At 50.0% G+C, this 26,164-nt stretch overlaps 1 protein-coding gene across 1 annotated transcript in view; it reads right to left on the bottom strand.

Annotated features, from left to right (window-relative positions):
- Positions 1-3,133: 3,133 nt before the first annotated feature.
- The window catches only part of SCARF2 (scavenger receptor class F member 2), a 97,055-nt gene continuing 74,024 nt past the window's right edge, over positions 3,134-26,164 (bottom strand). Inside the window, exons 9-11 of the mRNA XM_074972319.1 lie at positions 24,736-24,857; positions 6,523-6,675; positions 3,134-5,390 (exon numbers count right to left, since the gene is read on the bottom strand). Of these exons, the coding sequence (XP_074828420.1) occupies positions 4,156-5,390; positions 6,523-6,675; positions 24,736-24,857 (1,510 nt within the window). The 3' untranslated portion in view covers positions 3,134-4,155. The remainder of the gene's footprint in view (positions 5,391-6,522; positions 6,676-24,735; positions 24,858-26,164) is intronic.

Below are 26,164 nucleotides of genomic sequence, written 5' to 3'. Positions count from 1 at the left end.
CTAGGGCTGGAGTGAGACCGCCCCCCATAGGGTGGCACATCTGGTAAGCAAGGGAGAGTATCAGGTGAGGGGGAGGTGTGTGACAGAGAGTTGGGCAGCAGTCGCTGAGCCAGCACACAGATTGGACCCCAGAGCACACCCCACAATGGGAACTGCGCCCCATTGATGGCTTGGCATTGGCTGAAGAGAGGTAAAGGGGTAATTAACTCATTAGCCCAGAGGGTACCAAAGGCGCAAGAAGGACATGAAAGAGGGGAACAGCCACAGCCAGGCGCTCTCTCCCTCACCTTGTCTCTGGCACTCCGTGGCACTGGAGCTATAATGCTGCATAGGCTGTACGGTGGCAGGAAAGAACGCTGTAAATAAACCGCACAGGATGTCTCCGAGCCGCTTGTGGGCGAGAACGTAGGCAGGAGCAAGCCCGCCGTGCCCCACTGCCCTAACAACCACTGTGCTATTTCGGTGGCGCTCTTGCGCTTTCTGGGGCTGGGTTTTGTCTGCTACGGGACAGGCTGACCTGGCTTTGGCACAGAAAAGGATTTAAGCTGAGCATCCTCAGCAGAGATCGTTGCTTCCCTCCAGCCTACCAGGTGCCTAAGGGTATGTCTACACTGCAGTTAGACACCCGCAGCTGATCTGTGCCACCTGACTCAGTCTCAATGGGCTTGGGCTACTGGGTCATTTAATTGCGGTGTAGCCCCCTGGGACCTCCCAGGATCCTGGGCTCCAGCCCAAGCCCAGACATCTATGCTGCAATTCAACAGCCCTGCGAGCCCGAGTCAGCTGGCATGGCCCAGCCCCGGGTTTCTAACTGCAGTGTAGACACACCCTAAATATCTCTGTGGATCTGGACCCAAGGCTCTGCCCCTCTCCTTTCCATTTCCTACAGGCTAGTTCAAGTGGCTCCCTGCTCAGGTTGCCTGCTTCTGTGAATCCCTCTCTTGGGCACCTCACTCGCCCCCTACAATGCCTAGGTGCCTTAACTTGGTGTTGTGCAGGGTGCCTAGGAACTGGGCTTTGCAATGTCGCTGTCCTCTTTGTGGAGCAAGCTGTAAGGGCGGGATGTTTCAAGGTATTTAGGCTCCTAAAACTGTTGCTAGGCAGTGAGACGGCCAGCAGTGCCTAGCATAACGCCTGTTGAAATCAATGTGAATTAGGCACTTAGGCACTTCTGCAAATCCCATTAGGTGTTCAAAAGCATCCTCAGGCTCTTTATACCTTTACCAATCTGGTCCTTAGGTCCTGTGGGCCTTCTGGCTATCCTCACTGTCCTCCGGTGCCAGGGGTGAATTAAACCAGTTTGAAAGGGGCCTGCCGAGGGAGCCAGCCTAGGAGTCTCTTGAAGATTGAGAGCACAGTTTGTGTCCACTGCTTCCCCAGTTATCCAAGGGTCTTGGGGGCTAGTTCAAGCTCTGCTGCCTTGGTGAGATTCTGAAAGGCCCACAGAAGCTTATGCAAGCCCACCAACCTAGCCCAGCTCACACCTTTGTGGCTCATCTGCTTCCCTTCACTGCTGCTCTTACAGACAGACTACAGCCTTCCCACCGCATCTCAGGAGGGCTTCACAGAGTTGCTAACTCTTGCAATGTTGTGATTCTGGCCCCTGCTGCAGGAGCTCTCGTGAAAACCTCCTACCATCAATAATATGGGGGAAACACAGCATGAGTGAATGCCTGGTTGCCTAGGGGCAGATGTGGTGAGATACAAGTCAGGAGAACATGAGTGCTAGCCCTAGTTCTTCCATGGCCAGCTGATAATATATCTGCTCTGCTTCTTATTAACCAAGGCCTCATAGTGCTGTCTGAGGGGAGATAACGATAGCTCATCTATTTTTCCAGCTAAGAAAACAAGCACTTGCCCAATGTCACTAATGGCAGCGATGAAAATGGAACACAAGCCTCTAATATAACAGACCCACATCTCATCTACTTTGCCACACTGCCTTTCAGAAGGAATGTGCCAAATTATGTGCTTATGCAACGCACGCTAACAGTGTGGCTGTGTCGCCCTCTAGTGGCTATACTTCATATAGAGGTTTCTGACTTTGCAGCTCTGTCCACACTAACGGCTGGTTCTTCTTCAAGTAGTGTCACTATGGGTGCTCCACTTCAGGTGTGCCTGTGCCTCTTGAGCCCTTGATTGGTGCTAGCTAGCAGTGCCTGTCTGGCTCACGTAGGTGCCCTATGGTTCCTCACGGCAGATACGGAGGCTATTATAGGGGTGCGCAGGCAAAATGCCCTCAGTTCCTTTACTCCCACCTCACCTAGACAACCCTAGCATGTCCATCTAGACTGCTCAGCCATCTGGTTTTTCTTGCAGTTAGACAGTTTATAGTTGTAAGCTAGTGTTCAGTACAGTTGGTTTTCAGGTGAGAGGATAGTTTTATGATTTTACATCCAGAGGTCCAGGATTCCATCCCCGCTGGGGCCCCAAAGAGGGGCTTTGTCAGACATGGCTATACTGTCTGTAACCACCAGAGAGATTCGAGCACCTACCTGCTTAGCTCATTTGAAAATTCTGGCTTGCATGAATTTTTCGGGTCCCGCTCATAACTTTGGAAGCTTTAGGCTGGCAATACAGGGCCAGCTCCATTTCCCTTTTATTTGCTTCCTCTTTTCAATATGGTGCTTGTTTTGTATATAAAGGACTTGGGCTGAGTGGGCAGAGAAGTCGCTTCGGGTTCAATCCAACCAGCTCAGAGGCCCTGAGGCTGAGGTGACCGAGGAAATGAATGATAATGCTAATAGCTTATGATACCATTCCCATAGCTGTGCCTCGCTGAAAAGCAGCCACCTCAGCGGTGGGAGAGGGCAGCCATTTAATACAGAGTGCCCTGCACAGGGGTGCCAGGCGGGGACTTGGTTTGTGTCATTGAGATGTTTGGATTTTAAGGTCTCTTCTGAAGGTGTGTGCCTCCTCCCTGTAATCTGCAAGGAACTCCATGTCCCCTCCAGAGGGAGAAGGGCTGGGTCCCAGGATAGGGTGCTCACACCCTAAACATTAAAATAAAACAAAAGGAGCCCAGTGGGAGCCTTAATGCAGCCAGGCAGCAGGCAGTGATCGGCAGAGGGCATGGGAGGAGAGAGCACCAAGGGTAGAGAAGAAATACACTTTTATTAGGAAAGCTTTCTGCAGATGTGCCAAATTCTGTAGTACCAATCACGCCACACAACTCCAGTGGATTGGACCCCCTTAACCGGGACAGCCTTTCTGAATGGCGTCCAGGTGTCAGGCCATAAATAGTACTTTCTTCACAGCCACCACCAGCAGCAACATCCTCAGACACCGGAGGGGGCATCAGTCGAAACCAGCTCGACCCCACACTGACCAAAGCAGCGTGCCTGCAGAGGAAGGTGATGCCCGGGGGAGTTTACATCTTCAGAAGATAAAAAGCTAAATGGCAAGGAAGAAACACAAACTAAACCCAAGACAGTGAGCACCGCTGGTCCCAGTGCTCCACTGCTCTGGATCACACAGGCTCCACAGCCGACTCCTCTCTGCCACAGCCACCTTGAGGATGGACGACACAGGGGCCCTTGGCCTTAGGCACATGGCTAGCAACAAGGGAAGACTGGCACAAGCCTTGTCTACCCTTCTAATACATGGAGCAAGAGCCTTGGCCTCTGGCTGCTATTCGCCAATGTGAATGCGACAGACCGGACTAGGATACAGGAAGCAAGCTAATCCGTTACTGCAGAATACAACACGGGGATTTCTAGTAAACAAGCACTGCTTATGCAACCAATAATACTGATACAAAAGGACAAGGACCCTTCTCAGAGTCTCATGCAGCCCCCCCGAACTCAGGGCAGGCCAATGCAACCCTGCCAACCCTTCCACATCAGAGGAGCTCCATGCAGTCCTTCTCCCTGCAAAAGAAACATGGGATGCCAGCTGCTCCAGCCCCCATGAGGATAAGATACACAGCAAAGGGCACAGCGCAGCTTGGAGGAGGGCGTCTGTGATGGGCAGAGTCCGAGGCCCCAGTGCAGGACAGAGATGGCTCGGAGGCTTCTCCAGAGCTCACTTCCCAGTTCAGACCTCCATTTCCACTGACCCTTCCTGCAGACTTGCTGAGAGCAGAGAGGCTTCCTCTGCCCGCCAACACTTGTCTGGTGCAGTACCAGGCCAGCACCTGGGGCCCACGGGTCTCCTCTACTGCACTGTCTGAGGGGGCATTATGGCTGCTTTGGGCTGCTCCAAGGTGGCTTCTCTGCTCTTCTTCCTAGGGGGCTTTTTAATGGGTGTTTTTTTGCTGGTCTGGTCACCCAGGGATGCGTGCTCCTGGCTGCTGCTGCTGGAATTTTGCTTCTCTGCCCTTTTGGCCTCATTGACCATGGTCTCCGACACGGGGCTGATCAGTTTCTGCAGGTTGGGGGAGGTTGGCAGCACAGGCTTGCTGGATTTCTGGCTGCTGCTGGTGGCCACAGAGCGCTTGGCTTTCTGCGGAGGGGTGGGCTTCTCCCTCTGGGGCTGCAAAGGGCTCACCCCATTTTGCCGGGTGCTGCCATCGCCCTTGTTGAGGCTTTGAGTCTTTTCCTTCAGTTGAGCAGCCAGTAAAGTGGCTGCCTCTGAAGACAAATGGGGGTGGACGGCCTCAGAGCGTGGCTTGCTGTGACTGGGGCTCCGGGGGACTTCCTTGCCTTCTCCTCCTTTCCTGTCTGGGTGGTAGTTTCCCATTTTTTTCAGAGCATTTTGGACGGCCCCATTGATGTTCTCCATCTGCTCCGAACTGGCCTTGGTCTTCTGCTTGGGCTTGGATGGTGACTGGGGCTCCCCAGAGAAGGAGGCTTTGCCCTCTGGGTAGCTAAGCTCTTTCAGATGTTTCTGCACCTTCTCTTTGCTCCTCGCGCTGCCCTTATCGTCAGCTTTCCCATGGAGGCCAGCCGAGGTCTCACTCGGGCTTCTCTTTCTCTTGGCCTGAGTGTGCTCGGCGCAATCAGGCTGCATGGCCGCTCTCTCGGGGGACCTGCTGGGAGCGGGTAGCGAGTTGGACTGGTTGGAGTTGTACTTCCCATGAATCCAGGACACTTTAGGCTTTGTGGAGGGATCAGGGGGAGGGGGCTTGGTTCTCTCCGGGGAGGGGGATTTACCATTCACTCCAGGGCTTTTGGTGTCCATTGTATTTTCATCTTCGTCCTTGGACTGCTTGGAGAGGCGGGCGATTTTGGCATAGAGGGCTCCGCTTGTGGAGCCGGAGCCACAGGACGACCTTTCGCTGTCAGAGGATTTGAGCAGGGGAGTTTCGCTGCTGTCTGTTTGGAAGGCCTTGACGGAGCCCGTCTCTTTCAAGAAGGTGTACTCTCCAGCCTCCTCCGCGCTGATTGGGGGTGCCAGCTTCTCCACCAGGCTGCAGGCAGGGCCTCTCTCTTTGCTTTCACCCACACCCTCTGCAAAAGAGAAAGCATAGATACATTACACTGTGCCATGGTGCACAGGAGACAGGATGGGGCATGAGGGCCCCACAGCAAAGGGACGGGAGAAAAGGATTGGGACACAAGCTATTATCGGGCAATGCTTTATACTACCCCCATGGGCCTTCTGTCCCTGCTATTCACGGCCCTGTGGATCTTTACCCCTTCCTATAGTCCTGTTATATACCCACACACATCCATTGTCCCATAGGCCTTAAACCCACCCCCTCACATGGGCCTGCAATACCATCCCCACCAGACACCCCCTCAGAGCAGAGCAGCCTCGTTTGTATGTTGGGGTTGGCTCTCTTGAAGGGGTTGGTCAGACAGCCTAGGGAAATGGAGCAGCCAGAACACAGCTCAAAACCCCTCAGTACAATAACAAGGCCACATGCTGGAGGCTGACAACCTACAACTAGGGTCCAAGAAAATCATGTTTCTGGGACAAGAGCCTGCTGAGAAATGGATTGCCACGAGGTGAAGTGCTTGGCCCTCCTAAAGGTTGGTGCGGCATCCAGGAGTCCTGGGCCCAGTGTCCCCGAATGAGGATCTGTAGGAACAGTGTCCATTCTGAGCAGAGACATTTGTTCTCTTGGTTGCTAAAATAACCATGGCTTTTATTTTAGAGTTGCTTTGGCGTTGTCGGGGTGTTGGTTTGGTTGCTTTATTTCTGAAGGAGAAAGAATCATCCCATTGGCTTGGGAGAACCACACAAAGTATTGCACGCACTTTGGACAGCTTCACGAGCAGAGGAACCTGCAGGATGAGCCTTGGCAGCGTGCCTCTGAGACGTCAACGAGATGGAGGAGGAAAGAGTGCAACTGGGGGCAGGCGGGGCAGCATCTCTGCTGAGCTCCCATCTGTTGGGCAGGGCTGTCTTTCGACGGATGGGTGGGCTGGTGCCAATCCCAGTGTGCACTGACAGACATTCTGTATCACTCCCCCCTTGTGAAGGCATGTAACCCCCCTGCATCACAGGGGCTGTCGTGGCAGGGGAACAACCCAGAGCTGGAGAGCCCAGACTGATTAGCAGTGGCAGTGGGGATCATCCTATCCAGCAGCACCATCAGGCTCCTGGCTCTGCCCACCCTGCCCAATGTCCACTCACCCTCATGGGGTACACAGTACACTGGTCCCTCATCGGTGGTGTCAAAGGAGGAGAAGGAGCCCCGGGAGGACCAGGAGGGAGATGGTTGCTCCACTACAGACGGTGGCTCAATGAAACTGCAGTTCATGGTGTTCTCCAGGTCATGGTGAGCCACTGCAACGGGAGAGAGTGGAGAGTTTAGAGCAGCGCTCTCACATCACCTCCCATGTGTACTCCAATCTTCCTTGTACAACCTTGGCGGGGAGAGAGACTCCCACTTCCGGACAGCCAGTTCAATTTCCAGAGAGTGCCCATCCAGAGCCATCCTAGCACTTCCAATAGGGGCTACATACCAGGAAATTGGTTGAAATAATAATTAATAATAAAATAGTAAAACATCTCGATCTGAACTAATCAGGATGGTTTCTAAAATGGAAACTCATACCTCCCCAATCTATTACAATGTTTTGAATGTGTCACTAAAATAGCTGGTAAAGGGAGAACCTGCTGACATAATTATCGGGGCTTTCAAAAAGCCTTTGACAAAGTCTCTCATGTGAAAGTTTTAAGGCAACTAAGTTGTCATGAGTTGCAAGGTGAAATATCGTCATGGATCAGAAACTAGTCTAAAGACAGAGAGCAAAGAGTAGGAATAAACCATCAGTTTTCAACCTAAGTGGTTTAGCGCAGGTGTGGCAAGGCTCCATACTAGGCCCTGTGTTATTTAATAGTTTTATTAATAGTCTGGGAATGGGGAGGGGAAGAAGGGTGATGGCAAAATTTGCGGATTAAACACTATTTATGTTAGTCATGAGAGAACAATTGTGGATATTAATGATGTTAATAAATTTATATATTGAATGCTCGCTGCATTATATATAGTGAAGCCCTGTATATTATGCTATTAAAATGCATACCCTTTCCCCGCGCTTGGAATAGTGAGGGAAGAACAAGCTGCCGTTTGACACAGGGAAATGAAACTGCTGTAACTATCTGCAGAATGTACTTTTGGTACTGAGCTACACTGGACACCACTGGGTTGGAGCCAGACACAGGCCCGGTGTTAATGATTTTCTGGAGTATGGACAATGGCTAGAGCTGATCAAAAAGAAGAGAAACAATTATGTGAAAATTTTCAAAATGTTGAAGTTGTTTCCTTTTTACATAATTCAAACCAGAACAATATTTTATTCATTTGAATATTTTTACCAAATATGTATTGAAATGCAAGGTAATATACATCCAGAGAAATAATTCAGACCACTCATACACCTCACTGGGTCCTTGATTCACAGATTCCAAGGCCAGAAGGGACTACTGTGGTCATCTAATCTGACCTACTGTATGACCCAGGCCAGAGAACTTCCCCAAAGTAATTCCTAGAGCAAATCATTTAGAAAAGCATCCAATCTTGATTTAAAAATTGACCGTGATGGAGAATCCACCACAGCCTTGGTAAATTGTTCCAATGGTTAACTGCTCTCACAGTTAAAAATTTACACCTTATTTTCAGTCTGAATTTGTTCAGTTTCACCTTCCTGTAACTGGATAATGTTAGACCTTTCTCAGCTAGACTGAAGAGCCCATTATTAAATATTTGTTCTCCATGGAGGTACTTATAGATTATGATCAAGTCGGCCCTTAACCTTCTCTTCATTAAGCAAAACAGATTGAGCTCTTTGAGGCTATCGTTATACGACATGGTTTCTAATCCTTTAATCATTCTCATGGCTCTTCTCTGAACCCTCTCCAATTTATCAACCTCCTTCTTTAATTGTGGGCACCAAAACTGGACACACCATCGCCAAATAAAGAAGACCTGGGCATTGTTGTGGAGATCTCTGCTCCACTTGCAAGAGCAACCAAGAAAACAAACCAAATGCGTAAGGACTGGCACAGAGGATAAAACTGAAGATCTCGGCATGCCAGTATAGGTATTCAATGGTACGCTCTCCTGTGGAATGCTGTGCTCCACTCCAGACAACGCAGCTCTAAAAGGCTATTGTAGCAATAGAGGCGCTTCAGAGACAAGAATGATTAGAGGCCTGGAAAAAAATCCGGATAAGGAAAGATTAAAATGATGGGGATTGTTTGAAAGAAGACAAATAAGATGAGATATGATAAAAGTAACCTAGCCCTAACTGATGGGGTCAGGAGGAACTCTCCCTGGGGACAGTGTACCCGTAATTGCCAACTGCAGGGGTTCTTGCCTCTTCCTCTGAAGCAGCTGAACAGTGCATGAGAGCAAGGCTCACACCTCCTCTCTGAAGAGAGAATGGCTGTAGAAAGCAGCTCACCAGGGTGCAACCTGCGAGTAGCTGGCTCGTTGATTGAAAGTGCACGGCAGAGAGACATTGGGCCCTGCCTTGGGAGTGAGCCGGCAGGCTATGCAGTGCCAGCTTCAGAACAGGAGGTTCCTGTGCAGAGCAAACCCCCAGGGAACAGCGTTTCCTGTAGTTGTTTGGCTCACACATCTGGCTCTGGGTGACTTTCAGATAAATCATAGGCTGACAGTGGCTGGGAGAAAGCTGGCCACTTCCTATGGGCTCCTTCCACGCTGCTGGAGGTTCACTCACTAAACACAGACTGAATTCCTGCTTAGAGTACAGCAGCACTGCGGCTTCCCCACTCGCCTGAGGCAAGGGGCCAGCTGTGATATATGGTTTTTCCTGCCATAGTTCCCAGGAGGTGCTAAAGGTTTCACCTGAATATCATCCATGTGGCAAACACAGGGGGACAATACCGCCCGGCAAAGCTTCCAGATTCAGCCTGAAATGGCAGGGTATTCCCTGCCATATACTCAGCCAGAGCGCTTTGCACCATCAGCTCTCAAATGCTAAAGGATCAGCCTGGGTAAGTACATGAATGGGAACAGCTAGGTCTTGGGGATAGGTAGGGGGTGCCCTTGCCTAAATATGGGACCAGTGCCAGGCTAAGGAGTGCTAAGGTGCTCTCTTTAAAGATCCCACGGCACTTTGGGCAGATTTCAGAACTCCTGGTCCCATTAAAGCATTGGCAAAACTCCCACTGACTTTGATGGGGCTAAGCTTTCACCCTGGCCTCCCTTTTTGTACTCTCAGTTTTTGGGCATAAAAATTGCAGGCATAAGTTTGCAAAATATAGAGAATGAATGGCTGTGACCCCATTCAGACTCCAGTAAGAGCCAGGGTGCTATGCCCAGCCAAGTTCCTACTCAGGCAATTCCACCCGGCCTCTGTAAATTTCCCCTGTAGTAGCAATTGGGCTGTGGTATTCACCTTCATTTCCTCTCCCAGATGGCTGTGTAGTGTAACATAGCTGCCGAGTCCCGCTTCTGAGGTGGCTGCATTTTAGTGGCAAGTGACGTGATCGCTATATATTTCTTACTTTACAGTCCTCACGTGGACGTGGGAGGGGGTGTTGTGAGACTGAATGAATGTTTACAGAGCACTTTAAGATCTTCAGGTGGGACGTGCCAGAGGAGTAAGGACACAAAGCGGAGTTTGGCACATTTCCGCATGACGAGGAAGGCACCAGGGTTGAGTCTGGAGGTGGGAGGGCAGTACAGGCCCAGGGAGAGGACATCAGTGTGTACAGAGAGGTGTGTTCAGGGGGGAGGAAAGTGCATTGGATGTTGAATACTTCCTGTATTTTAATGCCAAGTATTGCTGCTGATTTCCTAGGCAGGGTAGGTTTTCTGGGGCACAGGCAGGGCAGTGAGAGGAAAGGTGTGCTGGTATTTCCCTTGCTGCTCATGGAGTCATAGGTGTTCGGGCCAGGAGGGGCCATCCCAACTGAACTCTGACATTGCCTGTGAGGAGGCTGCACAGAGGCCAGGCCAGCCCAGCATCAGGACTGGAAGCGAAGGCAACGGCAGATCCTTGCCCCAGCTGCTCTTTTGATGCGTGGTCCAATGTGGCGCTGACTTGAGCTTCCTGCTCTTGCACGCAGGAGACTCCCTTTGAGCAGAGGGCAGCCCAGCGTCTGCCCACTCTTCACATTCCTCGCTGCACACGGAAAAGCCAGCAGTAGTGTGGCCCTGCCCCCCGGGGAATGAAGATGTATCTGTGGCAAAGTCCCAGAGAGCCCCCATTGGATCGGCCTAGCAGGCTGCATGGCTGCGGGATGACTCCAGGATGCGAAACAACTTTCCCAGTGGCTGGGTGAGCAGAGACTTGCTCACAACTGAAACATCCTCAAAGCTGAAGGATGCTGCCCATGCAGAAGCCAGTCTCCTCCAAGCAGGGCCAGCTCCAGCTTTTTTGCTGCCCCAAGCGGCGAAGGAAGAAAAAACCAAAACCAAGCCTGGTTGAGCTGCCGCCAAAGTGCCGCCGAAGAGGAAGAGACTGCAGGGCCCGCCACCAAAGACCCGGACATGCCGCCCCGATGACGGATGGAGTGCCGCCCCTTTTAATTGACCGCCCCAGGCACCTGCTTCCTTCGCTGGTGCCTGGAGCCGGCCCTGTCTCCAAGCAGAGCCAGGCCCACGGAGGGGAAGGCTGGGATGGACTCCAAAGGGCTAGTGTTGAGCAATAGCTGGCCCGCAGAGCTGAGTATTCTTAGCTCCCAGCTGTTTTCAGATCATTCCTTTCCCCCTGCTCAGTCCCAGGAAGTGACAGAATGAAATTCTCCCTTCATCGTTGTTTAAATGTCCAGAGATTTCAAACAGGGAAATGAAGCTCAGCCGGTGAGAGGGAGCGTTTGTGAGCAGCTGCCAGGGACAGAGGAGCACCAAACCAAGCTGGGCCCCAACTAGCCTGAGGCGTGATGCCTATTTTTGAAATAAACACGTGCTGAGTAGTGTGTCTTGGGGCTGGTGCTATTTGGTTATGTAACAAAAGACCCCAGCACAGAGCAGATACGCACGGAGGCAGAAACCTTTCTTCTGGCAGCAGCTGCTGGGAGCATGGTCTAGACTGAACTAGGTGAGTTTTCTCAAATCAGCAGTTCCGAGGTTTCTGAGACAGTCCCTGGTGGTACTTATCTTGAAAGGGCAGCACAGGGGGGAAAGGCCGCTGTGGTTCCCAAGGGTCAGGATCTTACGCAGCTGGGCTCACGGCCTGAACATTTTGCATGCTCCTCCAGAGATTCCAACAGTGAAGAGGTGGGATTTGAACTTACGCTCTCCAGCTCAGGCCACCTTTCGCTAAGCCAAAGGTGTTCAGATGGGGCGCGCTCACTGCTTGGTTCAGCTACACTGTAGTACCCTGTCGAGCTGTGAGAAGCCATTTTATACCACAAACCGCGGCTGAGATGAGGAGTTTCAGCTGGGGTTCCCTCGACATTGGAGCTACAAGCCCCTGTGCAGGGGCTGTGAAGCTTTAGGTGAGGCTCCTGTGCTCTGAGGACCTCTGGCTACTTTTGTGGAGCAGCTGCGGCACTTGGCATTCTCCGGGAGTTAAAGAGGGTAGAGACTAACCTGCCAGACTCCCCACCACACTGTCTCACCTTCCCCTGGACCTCAGACATTCCTCCTATTGCCATATCTCTTCACCACAGGGGATGAAACGGGCATCCTTGTCCCCCTTCCATGCCTCCCCCCCAAACCCTCCTACATTCGCCATATCAGAACCCTAGGAAGTCACATAAACAAACACTTTGTGCAGCCAGGATGAAGGTTCAGTAAGTGCAACATACAAGTGAAACCTGTAGAAGCAAGGTAACGGTAAGCTGTGGGACAGACCCTAATGGCCTCATGGTACATTTCCACCAGCAGCAACACACCACCTCTTCCCACAGAACTTCACCAGCTAAGGAAACCCACTACACACCACACATTAGTCCCCTCCACAGCATGGCATGATTCTTAGTGATGACATCACGCTCCCCCCACAAACATGGAGCCCACTGGGACCTGGACTCTGCACATCTCGCAGCACTGAGTATTTGCTGAGGTTGTAGTTAGGGTTGTGTATTATTGAGGAGACCCCAGGATTGAACACAACCAGGTAACACATTTTTATACATCACTCTCTCTTTGTCTACACTAAGTGCTGAGCGGTGTTTAAAAGCACATTAGCACGTCTTGCTAGACAAACCCAGGCTAGGGAAACCCAAAGTGCGTTTCACTTTGTAAACGGTTCTGCTCCGTCTCTCACTTTCTAGTTTCTGTTCAACGTTTTCTGGAGCAAATACTTACCCTTTCTGACCAGCAACTGGCCATCACTGTGCCTTGCTTATCTTAAAATATTTGGATTTTTTATTTTCCTGGGTTTATAAGGCTTGTTTTGAGGATTATCGCAATATCCCTGCAATGTATATTACCCTGTCTTACTGACATGGGCTCTCAGCCTTAACTCCTCTTAACGGATTTTTTTTTCTGGGAAGTTCCTTGGGTTGTTTTATTGTAAAATTTCATCCATGAAACAAGAAACTCCCAGAGACTGTCCCTAGGGTTTATTTTTAATGATGTGATTATCTGAAATGTCAACCTCAGGTCGTATTTATTGTAACTTCCAGGGCCAGACTCACTAGTGCGCTCTGGCTGCTCACCCCACTCTGGAGCAGCATGATGCAGCCATAGCATAAGACCATGTCAGTGGGTGCACAGAGTGATGAGCTGCCAAAAATCTTAACAACCGGTTAAGCCCCCCCCCCGGACCCCTGCCCCATCCACCCCCCTCCCCTGTCCCCTGACTGCCCCCAGAACCAGACAGGAGGGTCTCGTGGGCCACCGTAGTGGGTGCCCACCCCACCCCTAAGAGCCAGAGGGACCTGCTGGGGGGCGAGGTGGGGAGTCCTGGCGGTGCTTACCTGGGGCAGCTCCCAGGAAGCATCCAGCAGGTCCCTCTGGCTCCTAGGGGCGGGGGAGCATAGCTATGGGGGGAGCGGCAGCTCCCCCTACTGATCACATCAAAAGTGGCACCTTAGGCACCGACTCCCTGGGTGCTCCGGGGCTGGAGCACCCGCGGGGAAAATCTGGTGGGTGCAGAGCGCCCACCGGCAGCCCCGCGCCCGGCCCCAGCTCACCTCCCCTCTGCCTCTGCCTTGCCCCTGAACGTGCCGCCCCGCTCTGCTTCTCCGCCCCCCCTGGCTTCCCGCGAATCAGCTGTTCGCACGGGAAGCCAGGGAGGGCTGAGAAGCAGGCGGCGGCTTCGCGCTCAGGTCCAGGGAGGTGGAGGTGAGCTGGGGCGGGGAGCGGTTCCCCTGCGCGCCCCCTCCTGTCCCCCCGGGTTACCTGCTGCGGTGTGGGGAATACCCTCCTCGCGCCCCCCCGCCTCAGCTCATCTCCGCCTCCCTGGGCCTGAGCGCAAAGCCACCGCCTGCTTCTCAGCCCGCCCCGGCTTCCCGCATGAACAGCTGATTCACGGGAAGCTGGGGGGGGGCGGAGAAGCAGAGCAGGGCGGCGCGTTCAGGGGAGGAGGTGGAGCGGAGGTGAGCTGGGGCCGGGGGCGGGGCGGGGAGCTGCCGCTGCACCCACCAAATTTTCCCCGTGGGTGCTCCAGCCCCGGAACACCCATGGAGTCAGCGCCTAAGGCACCACTTTTGGCTGGTTGTTAAATTTAGAAACCCTTTTAGAACCGGTTGTCCCTCGCGGAACAACCGGTTCTAAAAGGGCTTCTAAATTTAACAACTGGCTCCAGCTCACTACTGCGTGCACACTGCTTTGTATCACCTAAAGCAATAAAGAGCAACTGCAGTGTATGCCCCAGTTCCCTCTCCCTCCTGTACATTCCCCTGCACACACCCTAAACTCCTCCTCCTTCCTGTACCCCTGCACATATCTCAGACCCTCCTCCTTTCTGTAACCCGTGCATTCCCCTAGACACACACACAGACCCTGTAGAGAGCAGGGGACTTGCATGGAACATTTAAAGATCAATGGGAAGGAAATTGCTTCTTACATGTCCTCCTCAGCTCTGTAAGACAGGAGCCCTGATCCTCAGGACCTACAGAGATTTGCAGGACTGAGACTCCCTTTTTGCAGACAGGAGATCTGCAGCACAAGGACTGCATGCCACAAGGGACTGTGCCGGGCCAGCAGACCCACAGGCATTGCCTACCTTTGGACCTCCATGGGCCGCTGAGTTCCTAGGGCTGCAGGAGAAGGGCTTCTTTTCAGCAGGACTGACGACCATTTAAAAAAAAAACAAACCCTGAGGAAATTCTCACACAACAACTTGGCTGTGGTTGCTGGCACAGAGCAGTAGGGTGAGCACGTTACCTTCCAAGAACAGGAAAAACACACAAATACTAGAAACCCAAGCAAGGCGGGGTTATGACTGCACTTGTAGCACAAGTCACCAGACAATCCCCCTGGGGCCGAGGGCAGAGTTAGGCTGGATGCCTCACATTCAGATGTGCGCCTGTCACTGCATTTCCTGGGGTTTGAATAGTATTTGTAAAAAGAAAAGGAGGACTTGTGGCACCTTAGAGACTAACCAATTTATTTGAGCATAAGCTTTCGTGAGCTACAGCATCCGATGAAGTGAGCTGTAGCTCGCAAAAGCTTATGCTCAAATAAATTGGTTAGTCTCTAAGGTGCCACAAGTCCTCCTTTTCTTTTTGCGAATACAGACTAACATGGCTGTTACTCTGAATAGTGTTTGTGTTTGTTTTAATTCTAAGGCCCCTGCAAGGTCCTGTGCGCTCCCAGCACTGACCTGCACCTGAAATGGGAACTCCATGTAAACTGATGCATTCACATAGGACCTTCAAATTACTCTGGACAAGACTCTAGAGAAGGCCAGTAGGGACCCTTCTGGCCTGGGTTTAGGAATTCTTTTCCATCTCTAATTTCTATACAGAACACAAAGAGGTCTTTGCTAAATAACACCTATTCAGAGCCCCAGCAGGCAGACTGGATGGTCTTGCATAGCTTTTTCATCTGTGATCCTGCACTGAAGTGGTAATGTCTGTCACGGAGTGTCATAGGAACACAGGCCCTGCCAGCTCAGGTCACAGCAAGGTTCCACCTTGCCCAGTGTCCTATCTTCTAACGTGGCCACACCCAGCTGTCCAGAGGAAGGGGTAAGAACCCTCTACCAACAATTCTGGAATAGCATGTGCAGAGGGGAAATGCCCTATCGGTGGTTGGCGGCTCATGGCCTGAAGCAGGAGGGTTTAGGTTTTAGCCTATCCTCTGGAAACACCCAAAAGGGAGGGCAGATACAATGTTGGGGAGAGCAGATGAGGGGCTTATTCTAGCATACGAAGATAAGCATGGCCCTACTGGGTCAGACCAATGGTCCACAGAACCCAGTATCCCATCTTCTAACAGTGGCCAGTGCCAGACACTTTGGAGGAATGACCAGAACAGGGCATTTATCGAGTGAGGACCCAGCTTCTGGCAATCAGAGGTTTAGGGACACCCAGAGCATGGGGTTGCCTCCCTGACCATCTTGGTTAATGGACCTATTCTCCATGAACCTATCTAATTTTTTTTAACCCAAGTTATACTTTTGGCTTTCACAACATCCCTTTACAAGAAGTTCCACAGGCTGACTGTGTGTTCTGTGAAGAAGTACTTCCCCGTATTTGTTTTAAACCAGCTGCCTATTAATGTCATTGGGTGACCCCTGGTTCTTGTGTTATGTGAAGGGTAACTAAGTGTTCTTCCTTATTCCCTTTCTCCACACCAGTCATGGTTTTAAGGCCTCTACCATATCCCCCCCAGTCGTCTCTTTTCTAAGCTGACCAGTCCCAGTCTTTTTAATTTCTCCTCAGATGGAAGCTGTTCCAGCCCCCTCATCATTTGTGTTTACCTTCTCTGTACTTTTCCGATTCTAATATGTCTTTTTTGAGATGGGGTGACCAGACCTGCACGCAGTATTCAAGATGTGGGCGTATCATGGATTTATATAGTGGCATTATGATATCTTCTGTCTTATTATCACTCCCTTTCCTAATGGCTCCTAACATTCTGTTAGCTTTTTTCATTATTGCTGAACATTGAGTGGATGTTTTCAGAGAACTACCCACAGTGACTCCAAAATCTCTTTCTTGAGTGGTAATAGCTAATTTAGACCCCATCACTTTGTATGTATAGTTGTGTATAAGTTCCTGCGAGTATTTGCATTTATCGACACTGAATTTCATCTGCCATTTTTTTGCCCAGTCACCCAATTTTGTGAGATCCCTTTGTAACTCTTTATAATCTGCTTTGCACTTAATTATCTTGAGTAATTTTGCATCATCTGCAAACTTTGTCCCTTTTCCAGATCATTTACAAATATGTTGAACAGCATTGGTCCCAGTATAGCTCCTTGAGGGATCCCTCTATTTTCCTCTCTCCTCTGTGAAAACTGACTGTTTATTCCTATCTTTTTTCCCCATTGCTTATACACTGATCTATGAGAGAACCTTACCTCTTATCCCATGACAGCTAACTTTGCTTAAGAGCCTTTGGTGAAGGACCTTGTCAAAGGCTTTCAGAAAGTCTAAGTACACTACATCCACTGGATTGCTGTTGTCTACATGTTTGTTGACATCCTCAAAGAATTCTAATAGATTGGTGAGGCATGATTTCCTGTACAAAAGCTGTGCTGACTCTTCCCCAACATATTGTGTTCATCTATGTGTCTGATTATTCTGTTCTTTACTATAGTTTCAAGCAATTTGTCTGGTACTTTAGTTAGTACTCATTGGCTTGTGTCATAAATATAAAGGGAAGGGTAACCACCTTTCTGTATACAGTGTTATAAAATCCCTCCTGGCCAGAGGCAACATCCTATTACCTGTAAAGGGTTAAGAAGCTCAGCTAACCTGGCTGGCACCTGACCCAAAGGACCAATAAGGGGACAAGATACTTTCAAATCCTGGGGGCGGGGGAAGGCTTTTGTTTGTGCTCTTTGTTTACATGGTGGTTCTCTCTTGGGACTGAGAGAGGCCAGAGAGAAATCCATCTTCTCCAACCCATCCTAATCCAAGTCTCCAATATTGCAACCAGTATAGGTAAGACAGGCAGGGCGGATTAATTTATCTTTTGTTTTATGTGAATTTTCCCTGTGTTAAGAGGGAGGTTTATTCCTGTTTTCTGTAACTTTAAGGTTTTGCCCAGAGGGGGATCCTCTGTGTTTTGAATCTGAATACCCTGTAAAGTATTTTCCATCCTGATTTTACAGAGATGATTTTTACCTTTTTTTTTTTTTTTTTTTAATATCCTTCTTTTAAGAACCGGACTGATTCTTCCATTGTTCCAAGATCCAGGGGTTTGGGTCTTCGGTGATTTTGTAACCAATTGGTTAGGATACTATTCTCAAGCCTCCCCAGGAAAGGGGGTGTGTGGGGCTTGGGGGAATATTTTGGGGGGAAGATGTCTCCAAGTGGTCTCTTTCCCTGTTCTTTGTTTAAAACGCTTGGTGGTGGCAGCATACTGTTCAAGGTCAAGCCAAAGTTTGTACCTTGGGGCAGTTTTTAACCTAAGCTGGTAAGAATAAGCTTAGGGGGTCTTTCATGCGGGTCCCCGCATCTGTACCCTAGAGTTCAGAGTGGGGAAGGAACCCTGACAGCTTGTAATTGCTAGGATCACTTCTGAAGCCTATTTTAAAAATTGGTATTACATTAACTATCCTCCAGTCATCTGGTACACAGGCTGATTTAAGTGATAGGTTACATGCCACAGTTAGTGGTTCTGCAATTTCATTTTTGAGTTTCTTTAGAATTCTTGAGTGAATACCACCTGGTCCTGGTGACTTATTACTGTTTAATTTATCAATTTGTTCCAAAACCTCCTCTAATGACACCTCAATCTAGGACAGTTCCTCAGACTGGTCATCTAAAGGAGTGGCTCAGGTGTTGGAATCTCCCTCACCTCTTCTGCAGTGAGGGTGGATGCAAAGAATTCATTTAGCTTCTCCCACAATGGCCTTGTCTTCAGTGCCATTAGCACCTCAATCATCCGGTGGCCCCCTTGGTTGCTTGGCAAACCTCCTGCTTCTGATGCTGTTAGTTTTTGTGTCTTTTGCTAGTTGCTCTTCACATTCTTTTTTGGCCTGTCTAATTATACATTTACACTTTACTTGCCAGAGTTTATGCTCCTTTCTATTTTCCTCAGTGGGATTTGACTTCCAATTTTTAAGATGTCTTTTTGTCTCTAACTGCCTATTTTACTCTGTTTAGCCATGGTGGCATTTTTTTGGTCCTCTTACTGTTTTTTTTTTATTTGGGGTATATATTTAGTTTGAGCCTCTACTGTGGTATTTTTAAAAAGTTTCCGTGCAACTTGCAGGCATTTCACTCGCGTGACTGTTCCTTTTAATTTCTGTTTAACTAGCCTCCTCATTTTGGTGTAGTTCCCCTTTTTGAAGTTCAGTCCTACTCTCATGGGTTTATTTGGTATTTCCCCCCCGCACAAGGATGTTAAATGTAATTACATTATGGTTGCTATTACTGAGTGGTTCAGATATATTCACCTCTTGGACCAGATCCTGTGTTTCATTTAGGACTAAATCAAGAATTGCCTCTCCCCTTGTGGGTTCCAGGACTAGCTGCTTCAATAAACAGTCATGAATGGTGTCTAGAAATTTTATCTGTGCATCTTGTCCTGAGGTGACATGTACCCAGTCAATAAGAGGATAGTTGAAATCCCCGATTATTACTGGGTTTTCTGGTTTTGTAGCCTCTCTAATGTCCCTGAGCATTTCACAATCACCATCACCATCCTGGTCAGGTGGTCAGTAGTATATTCCTACTGCTATACTTTTATTATTCAAGCATGGAATTTCTGTCCACAGCAATTCTATGGTACTGTTTGATTCATTTAAGATTTTTACTATATTTGACTCTGTGCTTTCTTTCACATACAGTGCCACTCACCCATCAGCATAACCTACTCTGTCATTCCTTTATATTTTGTACCCTGGTATTACCATGTCTCATTGATTATAATTGTTCCACCAAGTTTCTGTGATGCCTATTATATCAATATCCTCATTTAATACCAGGCACTCAAGTTCACCCGTCTTAGTATTTAGACTTCTTGCATTTGCATACAAGCACTTACAAAATTGGTCAATATTTAGTTGTTTGCCTTCTTGTGATATAATTCAATGGGACTCTTTTTTGTTTGACTTGTCTCTCTTCAGTTCCTACCAGTACTTTATCAACTTCCATCCTCTCCTCCTTACTAGGATATAGAGAATCTGTTAATAGATCCTCCCCTAAGGGATGTCTCTCTCTGAACAGTGTGCTCCTTCACACTCTCGGCTTTCACCCAGCCCTTAGTTTAAAACCTCTATGACCTTTTTAATTTGACATGCCAGCAATCTGATTCCACTTGGTTTCAGAGGGGCCCATCCTCCTTTCCCCAAAGGTCCCCAGTTCCTAACGCCCTCCTCCCTACACCATCATCTCATCCATGCATTGAGACCCTGCAGTTCTGCCAGACTGACTTGCCCTGCACATGGAACCAAAAGAATTTCAGAGAATGCTACCATGGGGGTCCTGGACTTTAATCTCTTACCTAGCAATCTACATTTGTCCTCCAGGACCTCTCTCCTACCTTTCCTTATGTCATTGGTACCTCTATGTACTACGACCATCGGCTCCTCCCCAGTACCTCACATATGTCTGTCTAGATGTCTTGAGAGATCTGCAACCTTCGCACCCGGTAGGCAATTCAGCAGGCGGTTCTCCTGGTCATCACAATCCCATCTATCTATATTTCTAATGATCAAATCCCCCATTACTATTACCTGTCTCTTCCTAATAATTGGGGTCTCCCCCCAGAGAGGTAGTCTCAGTGCAAGAGGATACCATGACATCATCTGGAAGGAGGATCCCAACTATTCTCTTTCCCTGAGACTTTCATCCTGCTCTGCAGCACAGAGGCTGTCAGACTTGGGGTGCTGTGTCCTGGAAAGTCTCCTCTATGTACCTCTCTGCCTCCCTTAGCATCTCCAGTTTAGTCACTCTGGTCTCCAGAGCCCGTACTGTGTCTCTGAGGGCTAGGTGCTGCTTACACTGAACACACACCTATACCACTGGCCCACAAGGCAGGCAATCCTACATGCTGCATTCAGTGCAATAACCTGCTTAGCCCCCACTCTGCTGCTGGACTTCTGTCTGCATTCTCTTTACTCCTGCAGGGTTTTTGGTTGGTTGGTTGTTAGTTCTCTGTGTGTGTTTCTTTGGAGGGCCGGGGCTATTGGCCTAAGTTTAGAGAATGTTTGTTAGGCAAATCTGGCTCCTATGTTCCCTCTCTAAACACCCTTGCAAAACTCCACTGTTTGCTGCTCCTATTTGCTAGGTCCTCTGCTCGCTTAGGAGCTGGCTTTTTAAATCCTTGTTCTCCCTCAATGAGCCCCCCCCCTTTGTCGGGATCTTAAAGGGGATCAAAGGAAGCAGGCTAGAGCCTGGTCAGGAAGCTCTCGGCCGAGCCTAGCAGGGCACTAGGCTCAGCACACAGCCCCCCAGACAGACCACACTATAAACCTCAATCAAGCAGGACCGTGGCAAGCAAACGCGCAGACAACAAACTCACTCCAAGGGTCCCGTCGTCTTGCCTCCTTCACTTGGAGAACTAACTCAGAAACCTCCTGTTCGCTGCTCCTGTTCACTAGCTCCTGCCCTACTAGAATCACTATATTTTCTCTGGCTGGGCCCTGTGGACTCATTCACTCCCATGCAGAGTAGATGTAAAATGCTACTGCACCACAATGGGAGTGCCTTGCACTCCTGTGCATAGGTGCAAATGGCTACAGGCAGCTCAGATCGGACCCTCGGCCTTTCCCTGACTGACACAGGCTCTGCCCTTCTCCGCTCATCTGGATGAAGAACAGCACCAAGCTGGATCTGGCAAGAGGCACAACTGGATCCTGCAGGCCCACGAACTGGCATTGCTTGGGCTGTGTTCAAAATTCCAGTGGGGTTCGGGAGCCAGGGCTGGTTTAGCGCCCAGCCTCTCCCGGAGCTCCCAAGCCTCAGACTAAATTTGTGCTTCTGCCCAGTTCCTCGAGGGGCTGAAGCCAGATTCCCAAATGGGAGGGCGGGTTTGCCTGTCCTCCCGACAGGCTGCACTTCTACTCCTGGCACTTCCCCTTCATCCTGCTGAGGAACTGTGGGGGGGATCGGCCTCCAGCCCACTCCGAAGCCAGGATAAGAAGAAGACCACATGGCAAGGTCTGCGAGCCAAGGCAAACAGAGCAGCCTGTGACCAAAGCATTTCATTCCAATGAACTAACAGCCCCCTGGCAACACAAACAGTCTCTGCGGCTGCCTGCCTTCCCCTCGCCTTAGCGGGAGGGCGTGTGAGAGAGCCGATCATGGCTCGTTGGCCTTTTGCTCTGCAGGCCCTGAGGAGCCAGCCATGCTCTAGGGCACAGGAAGCTTCCTGTAACAGTGCATTGCAGCTCAGATAATTAAAGACCACTAGCCTCTGAGGTCCATCCAAAGAGATAGTGGGGACTCTGCCCTTGACAGGTCGGGAGGAGCCGTTCTAGTCAGCCTGGGGCAATACCTGCAGAATAGGCGAGTGACGCTCAGCCATAAGAAGCAGCCTTTCATACAGCCAGGGCCCAAGGGGAGTTCTCCCTCTGTCTCCCTGCTTACACAAACATCTGATTTGCAGCCTGATCCAGGAAGCGCACACAGCTCCATTCATCCTTCCCCAGCAGAACCGCCTCTCTTCCAGAAAGGCCTGCTCCACTCGCTCCCGTAAACACAGCATTTGTTATCGTTTTAGGGGTAACGGTCCTGCTTTGATTCCCTTGGCTCCCGGCCACAGCCCCAGAGCTCGAGCTACACTGCGAGAACACAGCATCTCAGGGGAACAGCAATCGGCACAGCCGCCCGCATTGGAGGGGAGCAGCGAGGTTCACATGCTGCCGGCTCTTATTAAGAGCTGGCACCTGAGTGCCCTGGGCTTTGGGGGAACTGAGGATGGGATGGGAATGGGACGGCTCAGCTCTTCTGCAGTGCGGGGCCAGGGGAGGAAGTTATATCCCAACCACAGCACATGGGCAATCACTCAGTTATTACAAACCAACCCAAATGCATTGCAGGTAAGACTGCCATGGCATCACCTCCCAGCCAGCCTATCCCCGCTGCACTCTAGCTCCTTTGTACAGCAGGGGGATGACAAGAAATATGCCCCTTTAAAGGAGGTTCCAGGGTGGAACAGGGATACAAGAAACAGTGCAAAGGTCCAGAATGGCGTTCCCACCACAGGGATGTGTGCGAACAGCCGGTTGTTGCGCCAGATGCTATCCTAGCAGCCAAGCTGCGGGCAGCTCCGTGGGACACTTAGTGCAAATTATTCAGTGAGCTCTTTGGCAGACTTCCAAATAATTTGCATGTGACCATACACTTCCAGACAGCGACAGGGACATGGCCTTGAGTTGCACAGATTGTGGCAGCTGTGGTTGGAGCAGGTGAGTGGGTTCTGGAGAGGATCGCAGGGGGATAGATGGGTTGGTGCTGGGGCCTCTGGGAGAGGCTGGGGTAGGTGAATTCATGGGTTTGCAGGTGGGGGAATCTGGGAGGTATCTGGTGGGCAGTTGGGTGGGTCCTGGGATTCCTGCAATGTGTGATGGTAGTTCCTGGGGGCACTGGAGTAACTGGAGGTTCTGGGTGCTTTTAGCAATGCTACCAGCTATCACAATTTTATTGCAAATCTCTTAATAGTCGGCGTTTTTCTAAAAGCCCTAGCTCCTGGAGTCAGGTGATTACAGGAGAATCTCACCTTGCATTAACAAAGATTAATGCCACATGTTCTCCTCAGCCATGGCAGCTTTCACATTACACCTTGCTACTGGAACATGGGTACAAGGAGCAGTGCAAAGCTCACTGAATAATTTGCACTAAGTGTCACATGAAGCTGCCCAAAACTTGGCAGCTAGGATAGTGTCTGGGCACATACACTTTGCATCGCTCATTATACGCATGTTCCATCTGCAAGGTGTAATGTGAAAGCTGTCACGGCTGTGGAGAAAAACGTGACCCTTCAAGGCTCAAACACCAGAAGGCAAATAAACATTTATTTTAAAAAATCCTGTAGTTTTTAAGTCCATCTCATGATTCTTGCACACTGGATGATGGGTGTGCAGATACTGCCATCTCTCCTGCTCCAGATTTTGGTTGGGTAAGCCCTGCATGGACACCCAGAGCAGAGCTTCTTCCACCCCCACCCTCTGTGTGGCTGAGCGGGATCTTCATCTTTAACAGGAACAAGGTGTTTCTCTAACAGCCCAGTCTGTATTTGGAGAATTTGAATTCTAAACAAGACCTCACTATTGTCAAAGAACAGCACATTCCAATGTACAATTTGCACTTCTTTGCGTCTCCCACCACATCACACATGACACACAATGGAAACAGCAGGAGATTCATAAATGAACCACCACACTGTGGCAGCAGGAAGGTTTTAACCCACCAGCACAAACATGAGCCAGGACAGAGAACAGCTAAGGCATCAGCAAGCAACCTCCAAGAAGAAACTAAAGACTTGTTGAAAACTCCCCACATTGCTATACAGAGCCCTGCAACCAATGCAAAGCTCACTGCGCCACATGGCCCTGCAATCCCACTGCTCACTGCTACACTCGACCCTGCAATCCCACTGCAAAACTCACTGTGCTAAACGGTCCTGCAACCCCACTGCAATATTCACTGCTCTACACAGCCCTGCAACCCCATTGCAAAACTCACTGCTCTCATGGCTACACACAGCCCTGCAATCCCACTCCTCACAGCCCTGTACAAACAGCTCTCCAGCCCCACTGCAAAACTCACTGCTCTCATTGCTACACATAGCCCTGCACTCTTTTCTACAGACTGAAACAGAGGTGCAGGGATTTTGCACGGAGTACAGAAGGGGAATACTCTGAAACACACACAACCATACACAGCACAACACAACCATACAACATCGCACATGCATACCTTACATCCAGCACCACATACAACCCAATCAGTTTATCCATTGCAACACAACAAACACACATTACACCTCCTTCAACATATACATACCATGCATTCAGACATCACAACAGCAACTACAGCATAATCTAGGTTTAGAAGGGCACACATTCCACATTTGGGCCCCATGGCAGCTGGCATCAGGGGGTCAATAGGTCCTTGCAGCAGGACAGTGAAGTTTCCTGTGCAGCACAGGGTGGGTGTACGATGAGCAGCAGGCAATAGAGTTGAGATGGATACTTGGTTGTTGATTGCCGAGGGCCCCTTGGCTGTTGATTTTCTTGTTGCTAGCCTTCTGGGATAGTGTGTTGTCTAGGTTAGAGCCTTCTGCTCCTTCCACAGCTGGGTTAGGGGCTGGAAAATACACACCAATGCAGTTAATGAGCCCTACCACCTTACCGACAACTTTAGGCAGTTTCTGGCGATGCAGGGGAATTCGGGGGAGTTTCATGCTAATTCGACTGAACCGGCCACACAAGCGCCCTGGCGATTTCTTGCTTGCTGCTGGGTCCTGGTTCGCACTGCAAGAAAATACCGTGCATCAGTCAGAGAGCTGGCAGAGCATAAGTGGGTGCCGCTGCGCCAGGCCTCAGGGCTACGTACAGGGAGCACAACAGATACATGCTGGGGCCACATTACAAGCGCGTCGCTGGAGACTTTTTAGACGGGCCAAGCCTGGGCATAGAGCGAATGCTGGGAGCCCCAAAGCTAACTGCATGGTGAAGGTGGGTTAATTTGTCCAGAGAAGACCCTAGGTCTCCAGAGAGCTGAGCAGAATGGGAACATGGGCACAGCACCACCTCAGCCTGGTGCAGGGTCCCCAGGGGGAGCAGTCTGCCAGCAAGGTGCCAGACTAGGCATGGGCTTACGATCTTGGCCATGAGCAGCCTCGGGCTGGACAGTGAGTCACGTGTGTCGGCATCTGCGCTTGCCGCAGCTCAGCCCTGCCCTTGGGGCAGTAAATCTATTCCCGAGTGCGATTCTGACCAGCCGGGTACCTGAGGCTCAGTAATTTACTGGCCTCTACAAAGCTTGTTAATGGTGCTGACACCTGTATCCTCAGAGACCAGCCTGCTGGGGGTTATAGGAAATCTCTTCCCACTTGTTTCTCTCTGCCACCACGTCCCCTTTCATTATCCACCATTCCTGACCTCACAGGAGGCCTCCAGCCTCTATGCTACAATCCAGACTGGGCTCACAAATCCCATTCAAAGGGACAATGGCAGGTCATTTAATTTCTTATTACTGTACTGACTCTGCCTCAGCTGCATCATCCGGAGAGCTGCTTCTCGAAAGCACCCCTGTATTCACACCCTACACACTATTGTAATAATCTTTGTACAAAATATGTCTTGTGAAGTATCATTTAAAAACCAATGACCCACTGATCGTCAATATTGTTGTGTAATGTGTGTACAAAATACATATTAAGCACTATAAACATAAACTGAAATTATAACTATAATGCCTTTATCAGACAAGTCTGGGGTGGGGGTAAGCCAGTTTCTCAAAGATGAAGGACAAGTTGACATCTCTAGCCTGGTGTCATCAAAGTTGACTGGCAATCACCTGTTAAGTGGCCATTCGTTGGCAACGAATCAGGGCAAGAACAGATCCATCAGCATTTTAGCAAACAACATGGAACCTCTTTCACCACTAGACTCCATGTCTCTGTCCTCACAACTGGAATGAACATTATCTAGGAGTAACCCTCAGGAAAATCCATTTCAAGGGGTGACTGGACTATAAAAGTGAGGAGCAAAACACCACATGTTCTCTCTCTCTTTCACCTAAGAAGACAAAGGAAACAGCCTTTTGACTTTGGGAA

This window comes from Natator depressus, chromosome 15 (genome assembly GCF_965152275.1).
Source record: "Natator depressus isolate rNatDep1 chromosome 15, rNatDep2.hap1, whole genome shotgun sequence".
Taxonomy (NCBI): domain Eukaryota; kingdom Metazoa; phylum Chordata; order Testudines; family Cheloniidae; genus Natator; species Natator depressus.
The sequence above is the reverse complement of the archived record's forward strand: the minus strand, read 5'-3'. Positions and strand labels throughout refer to the sequence as shown.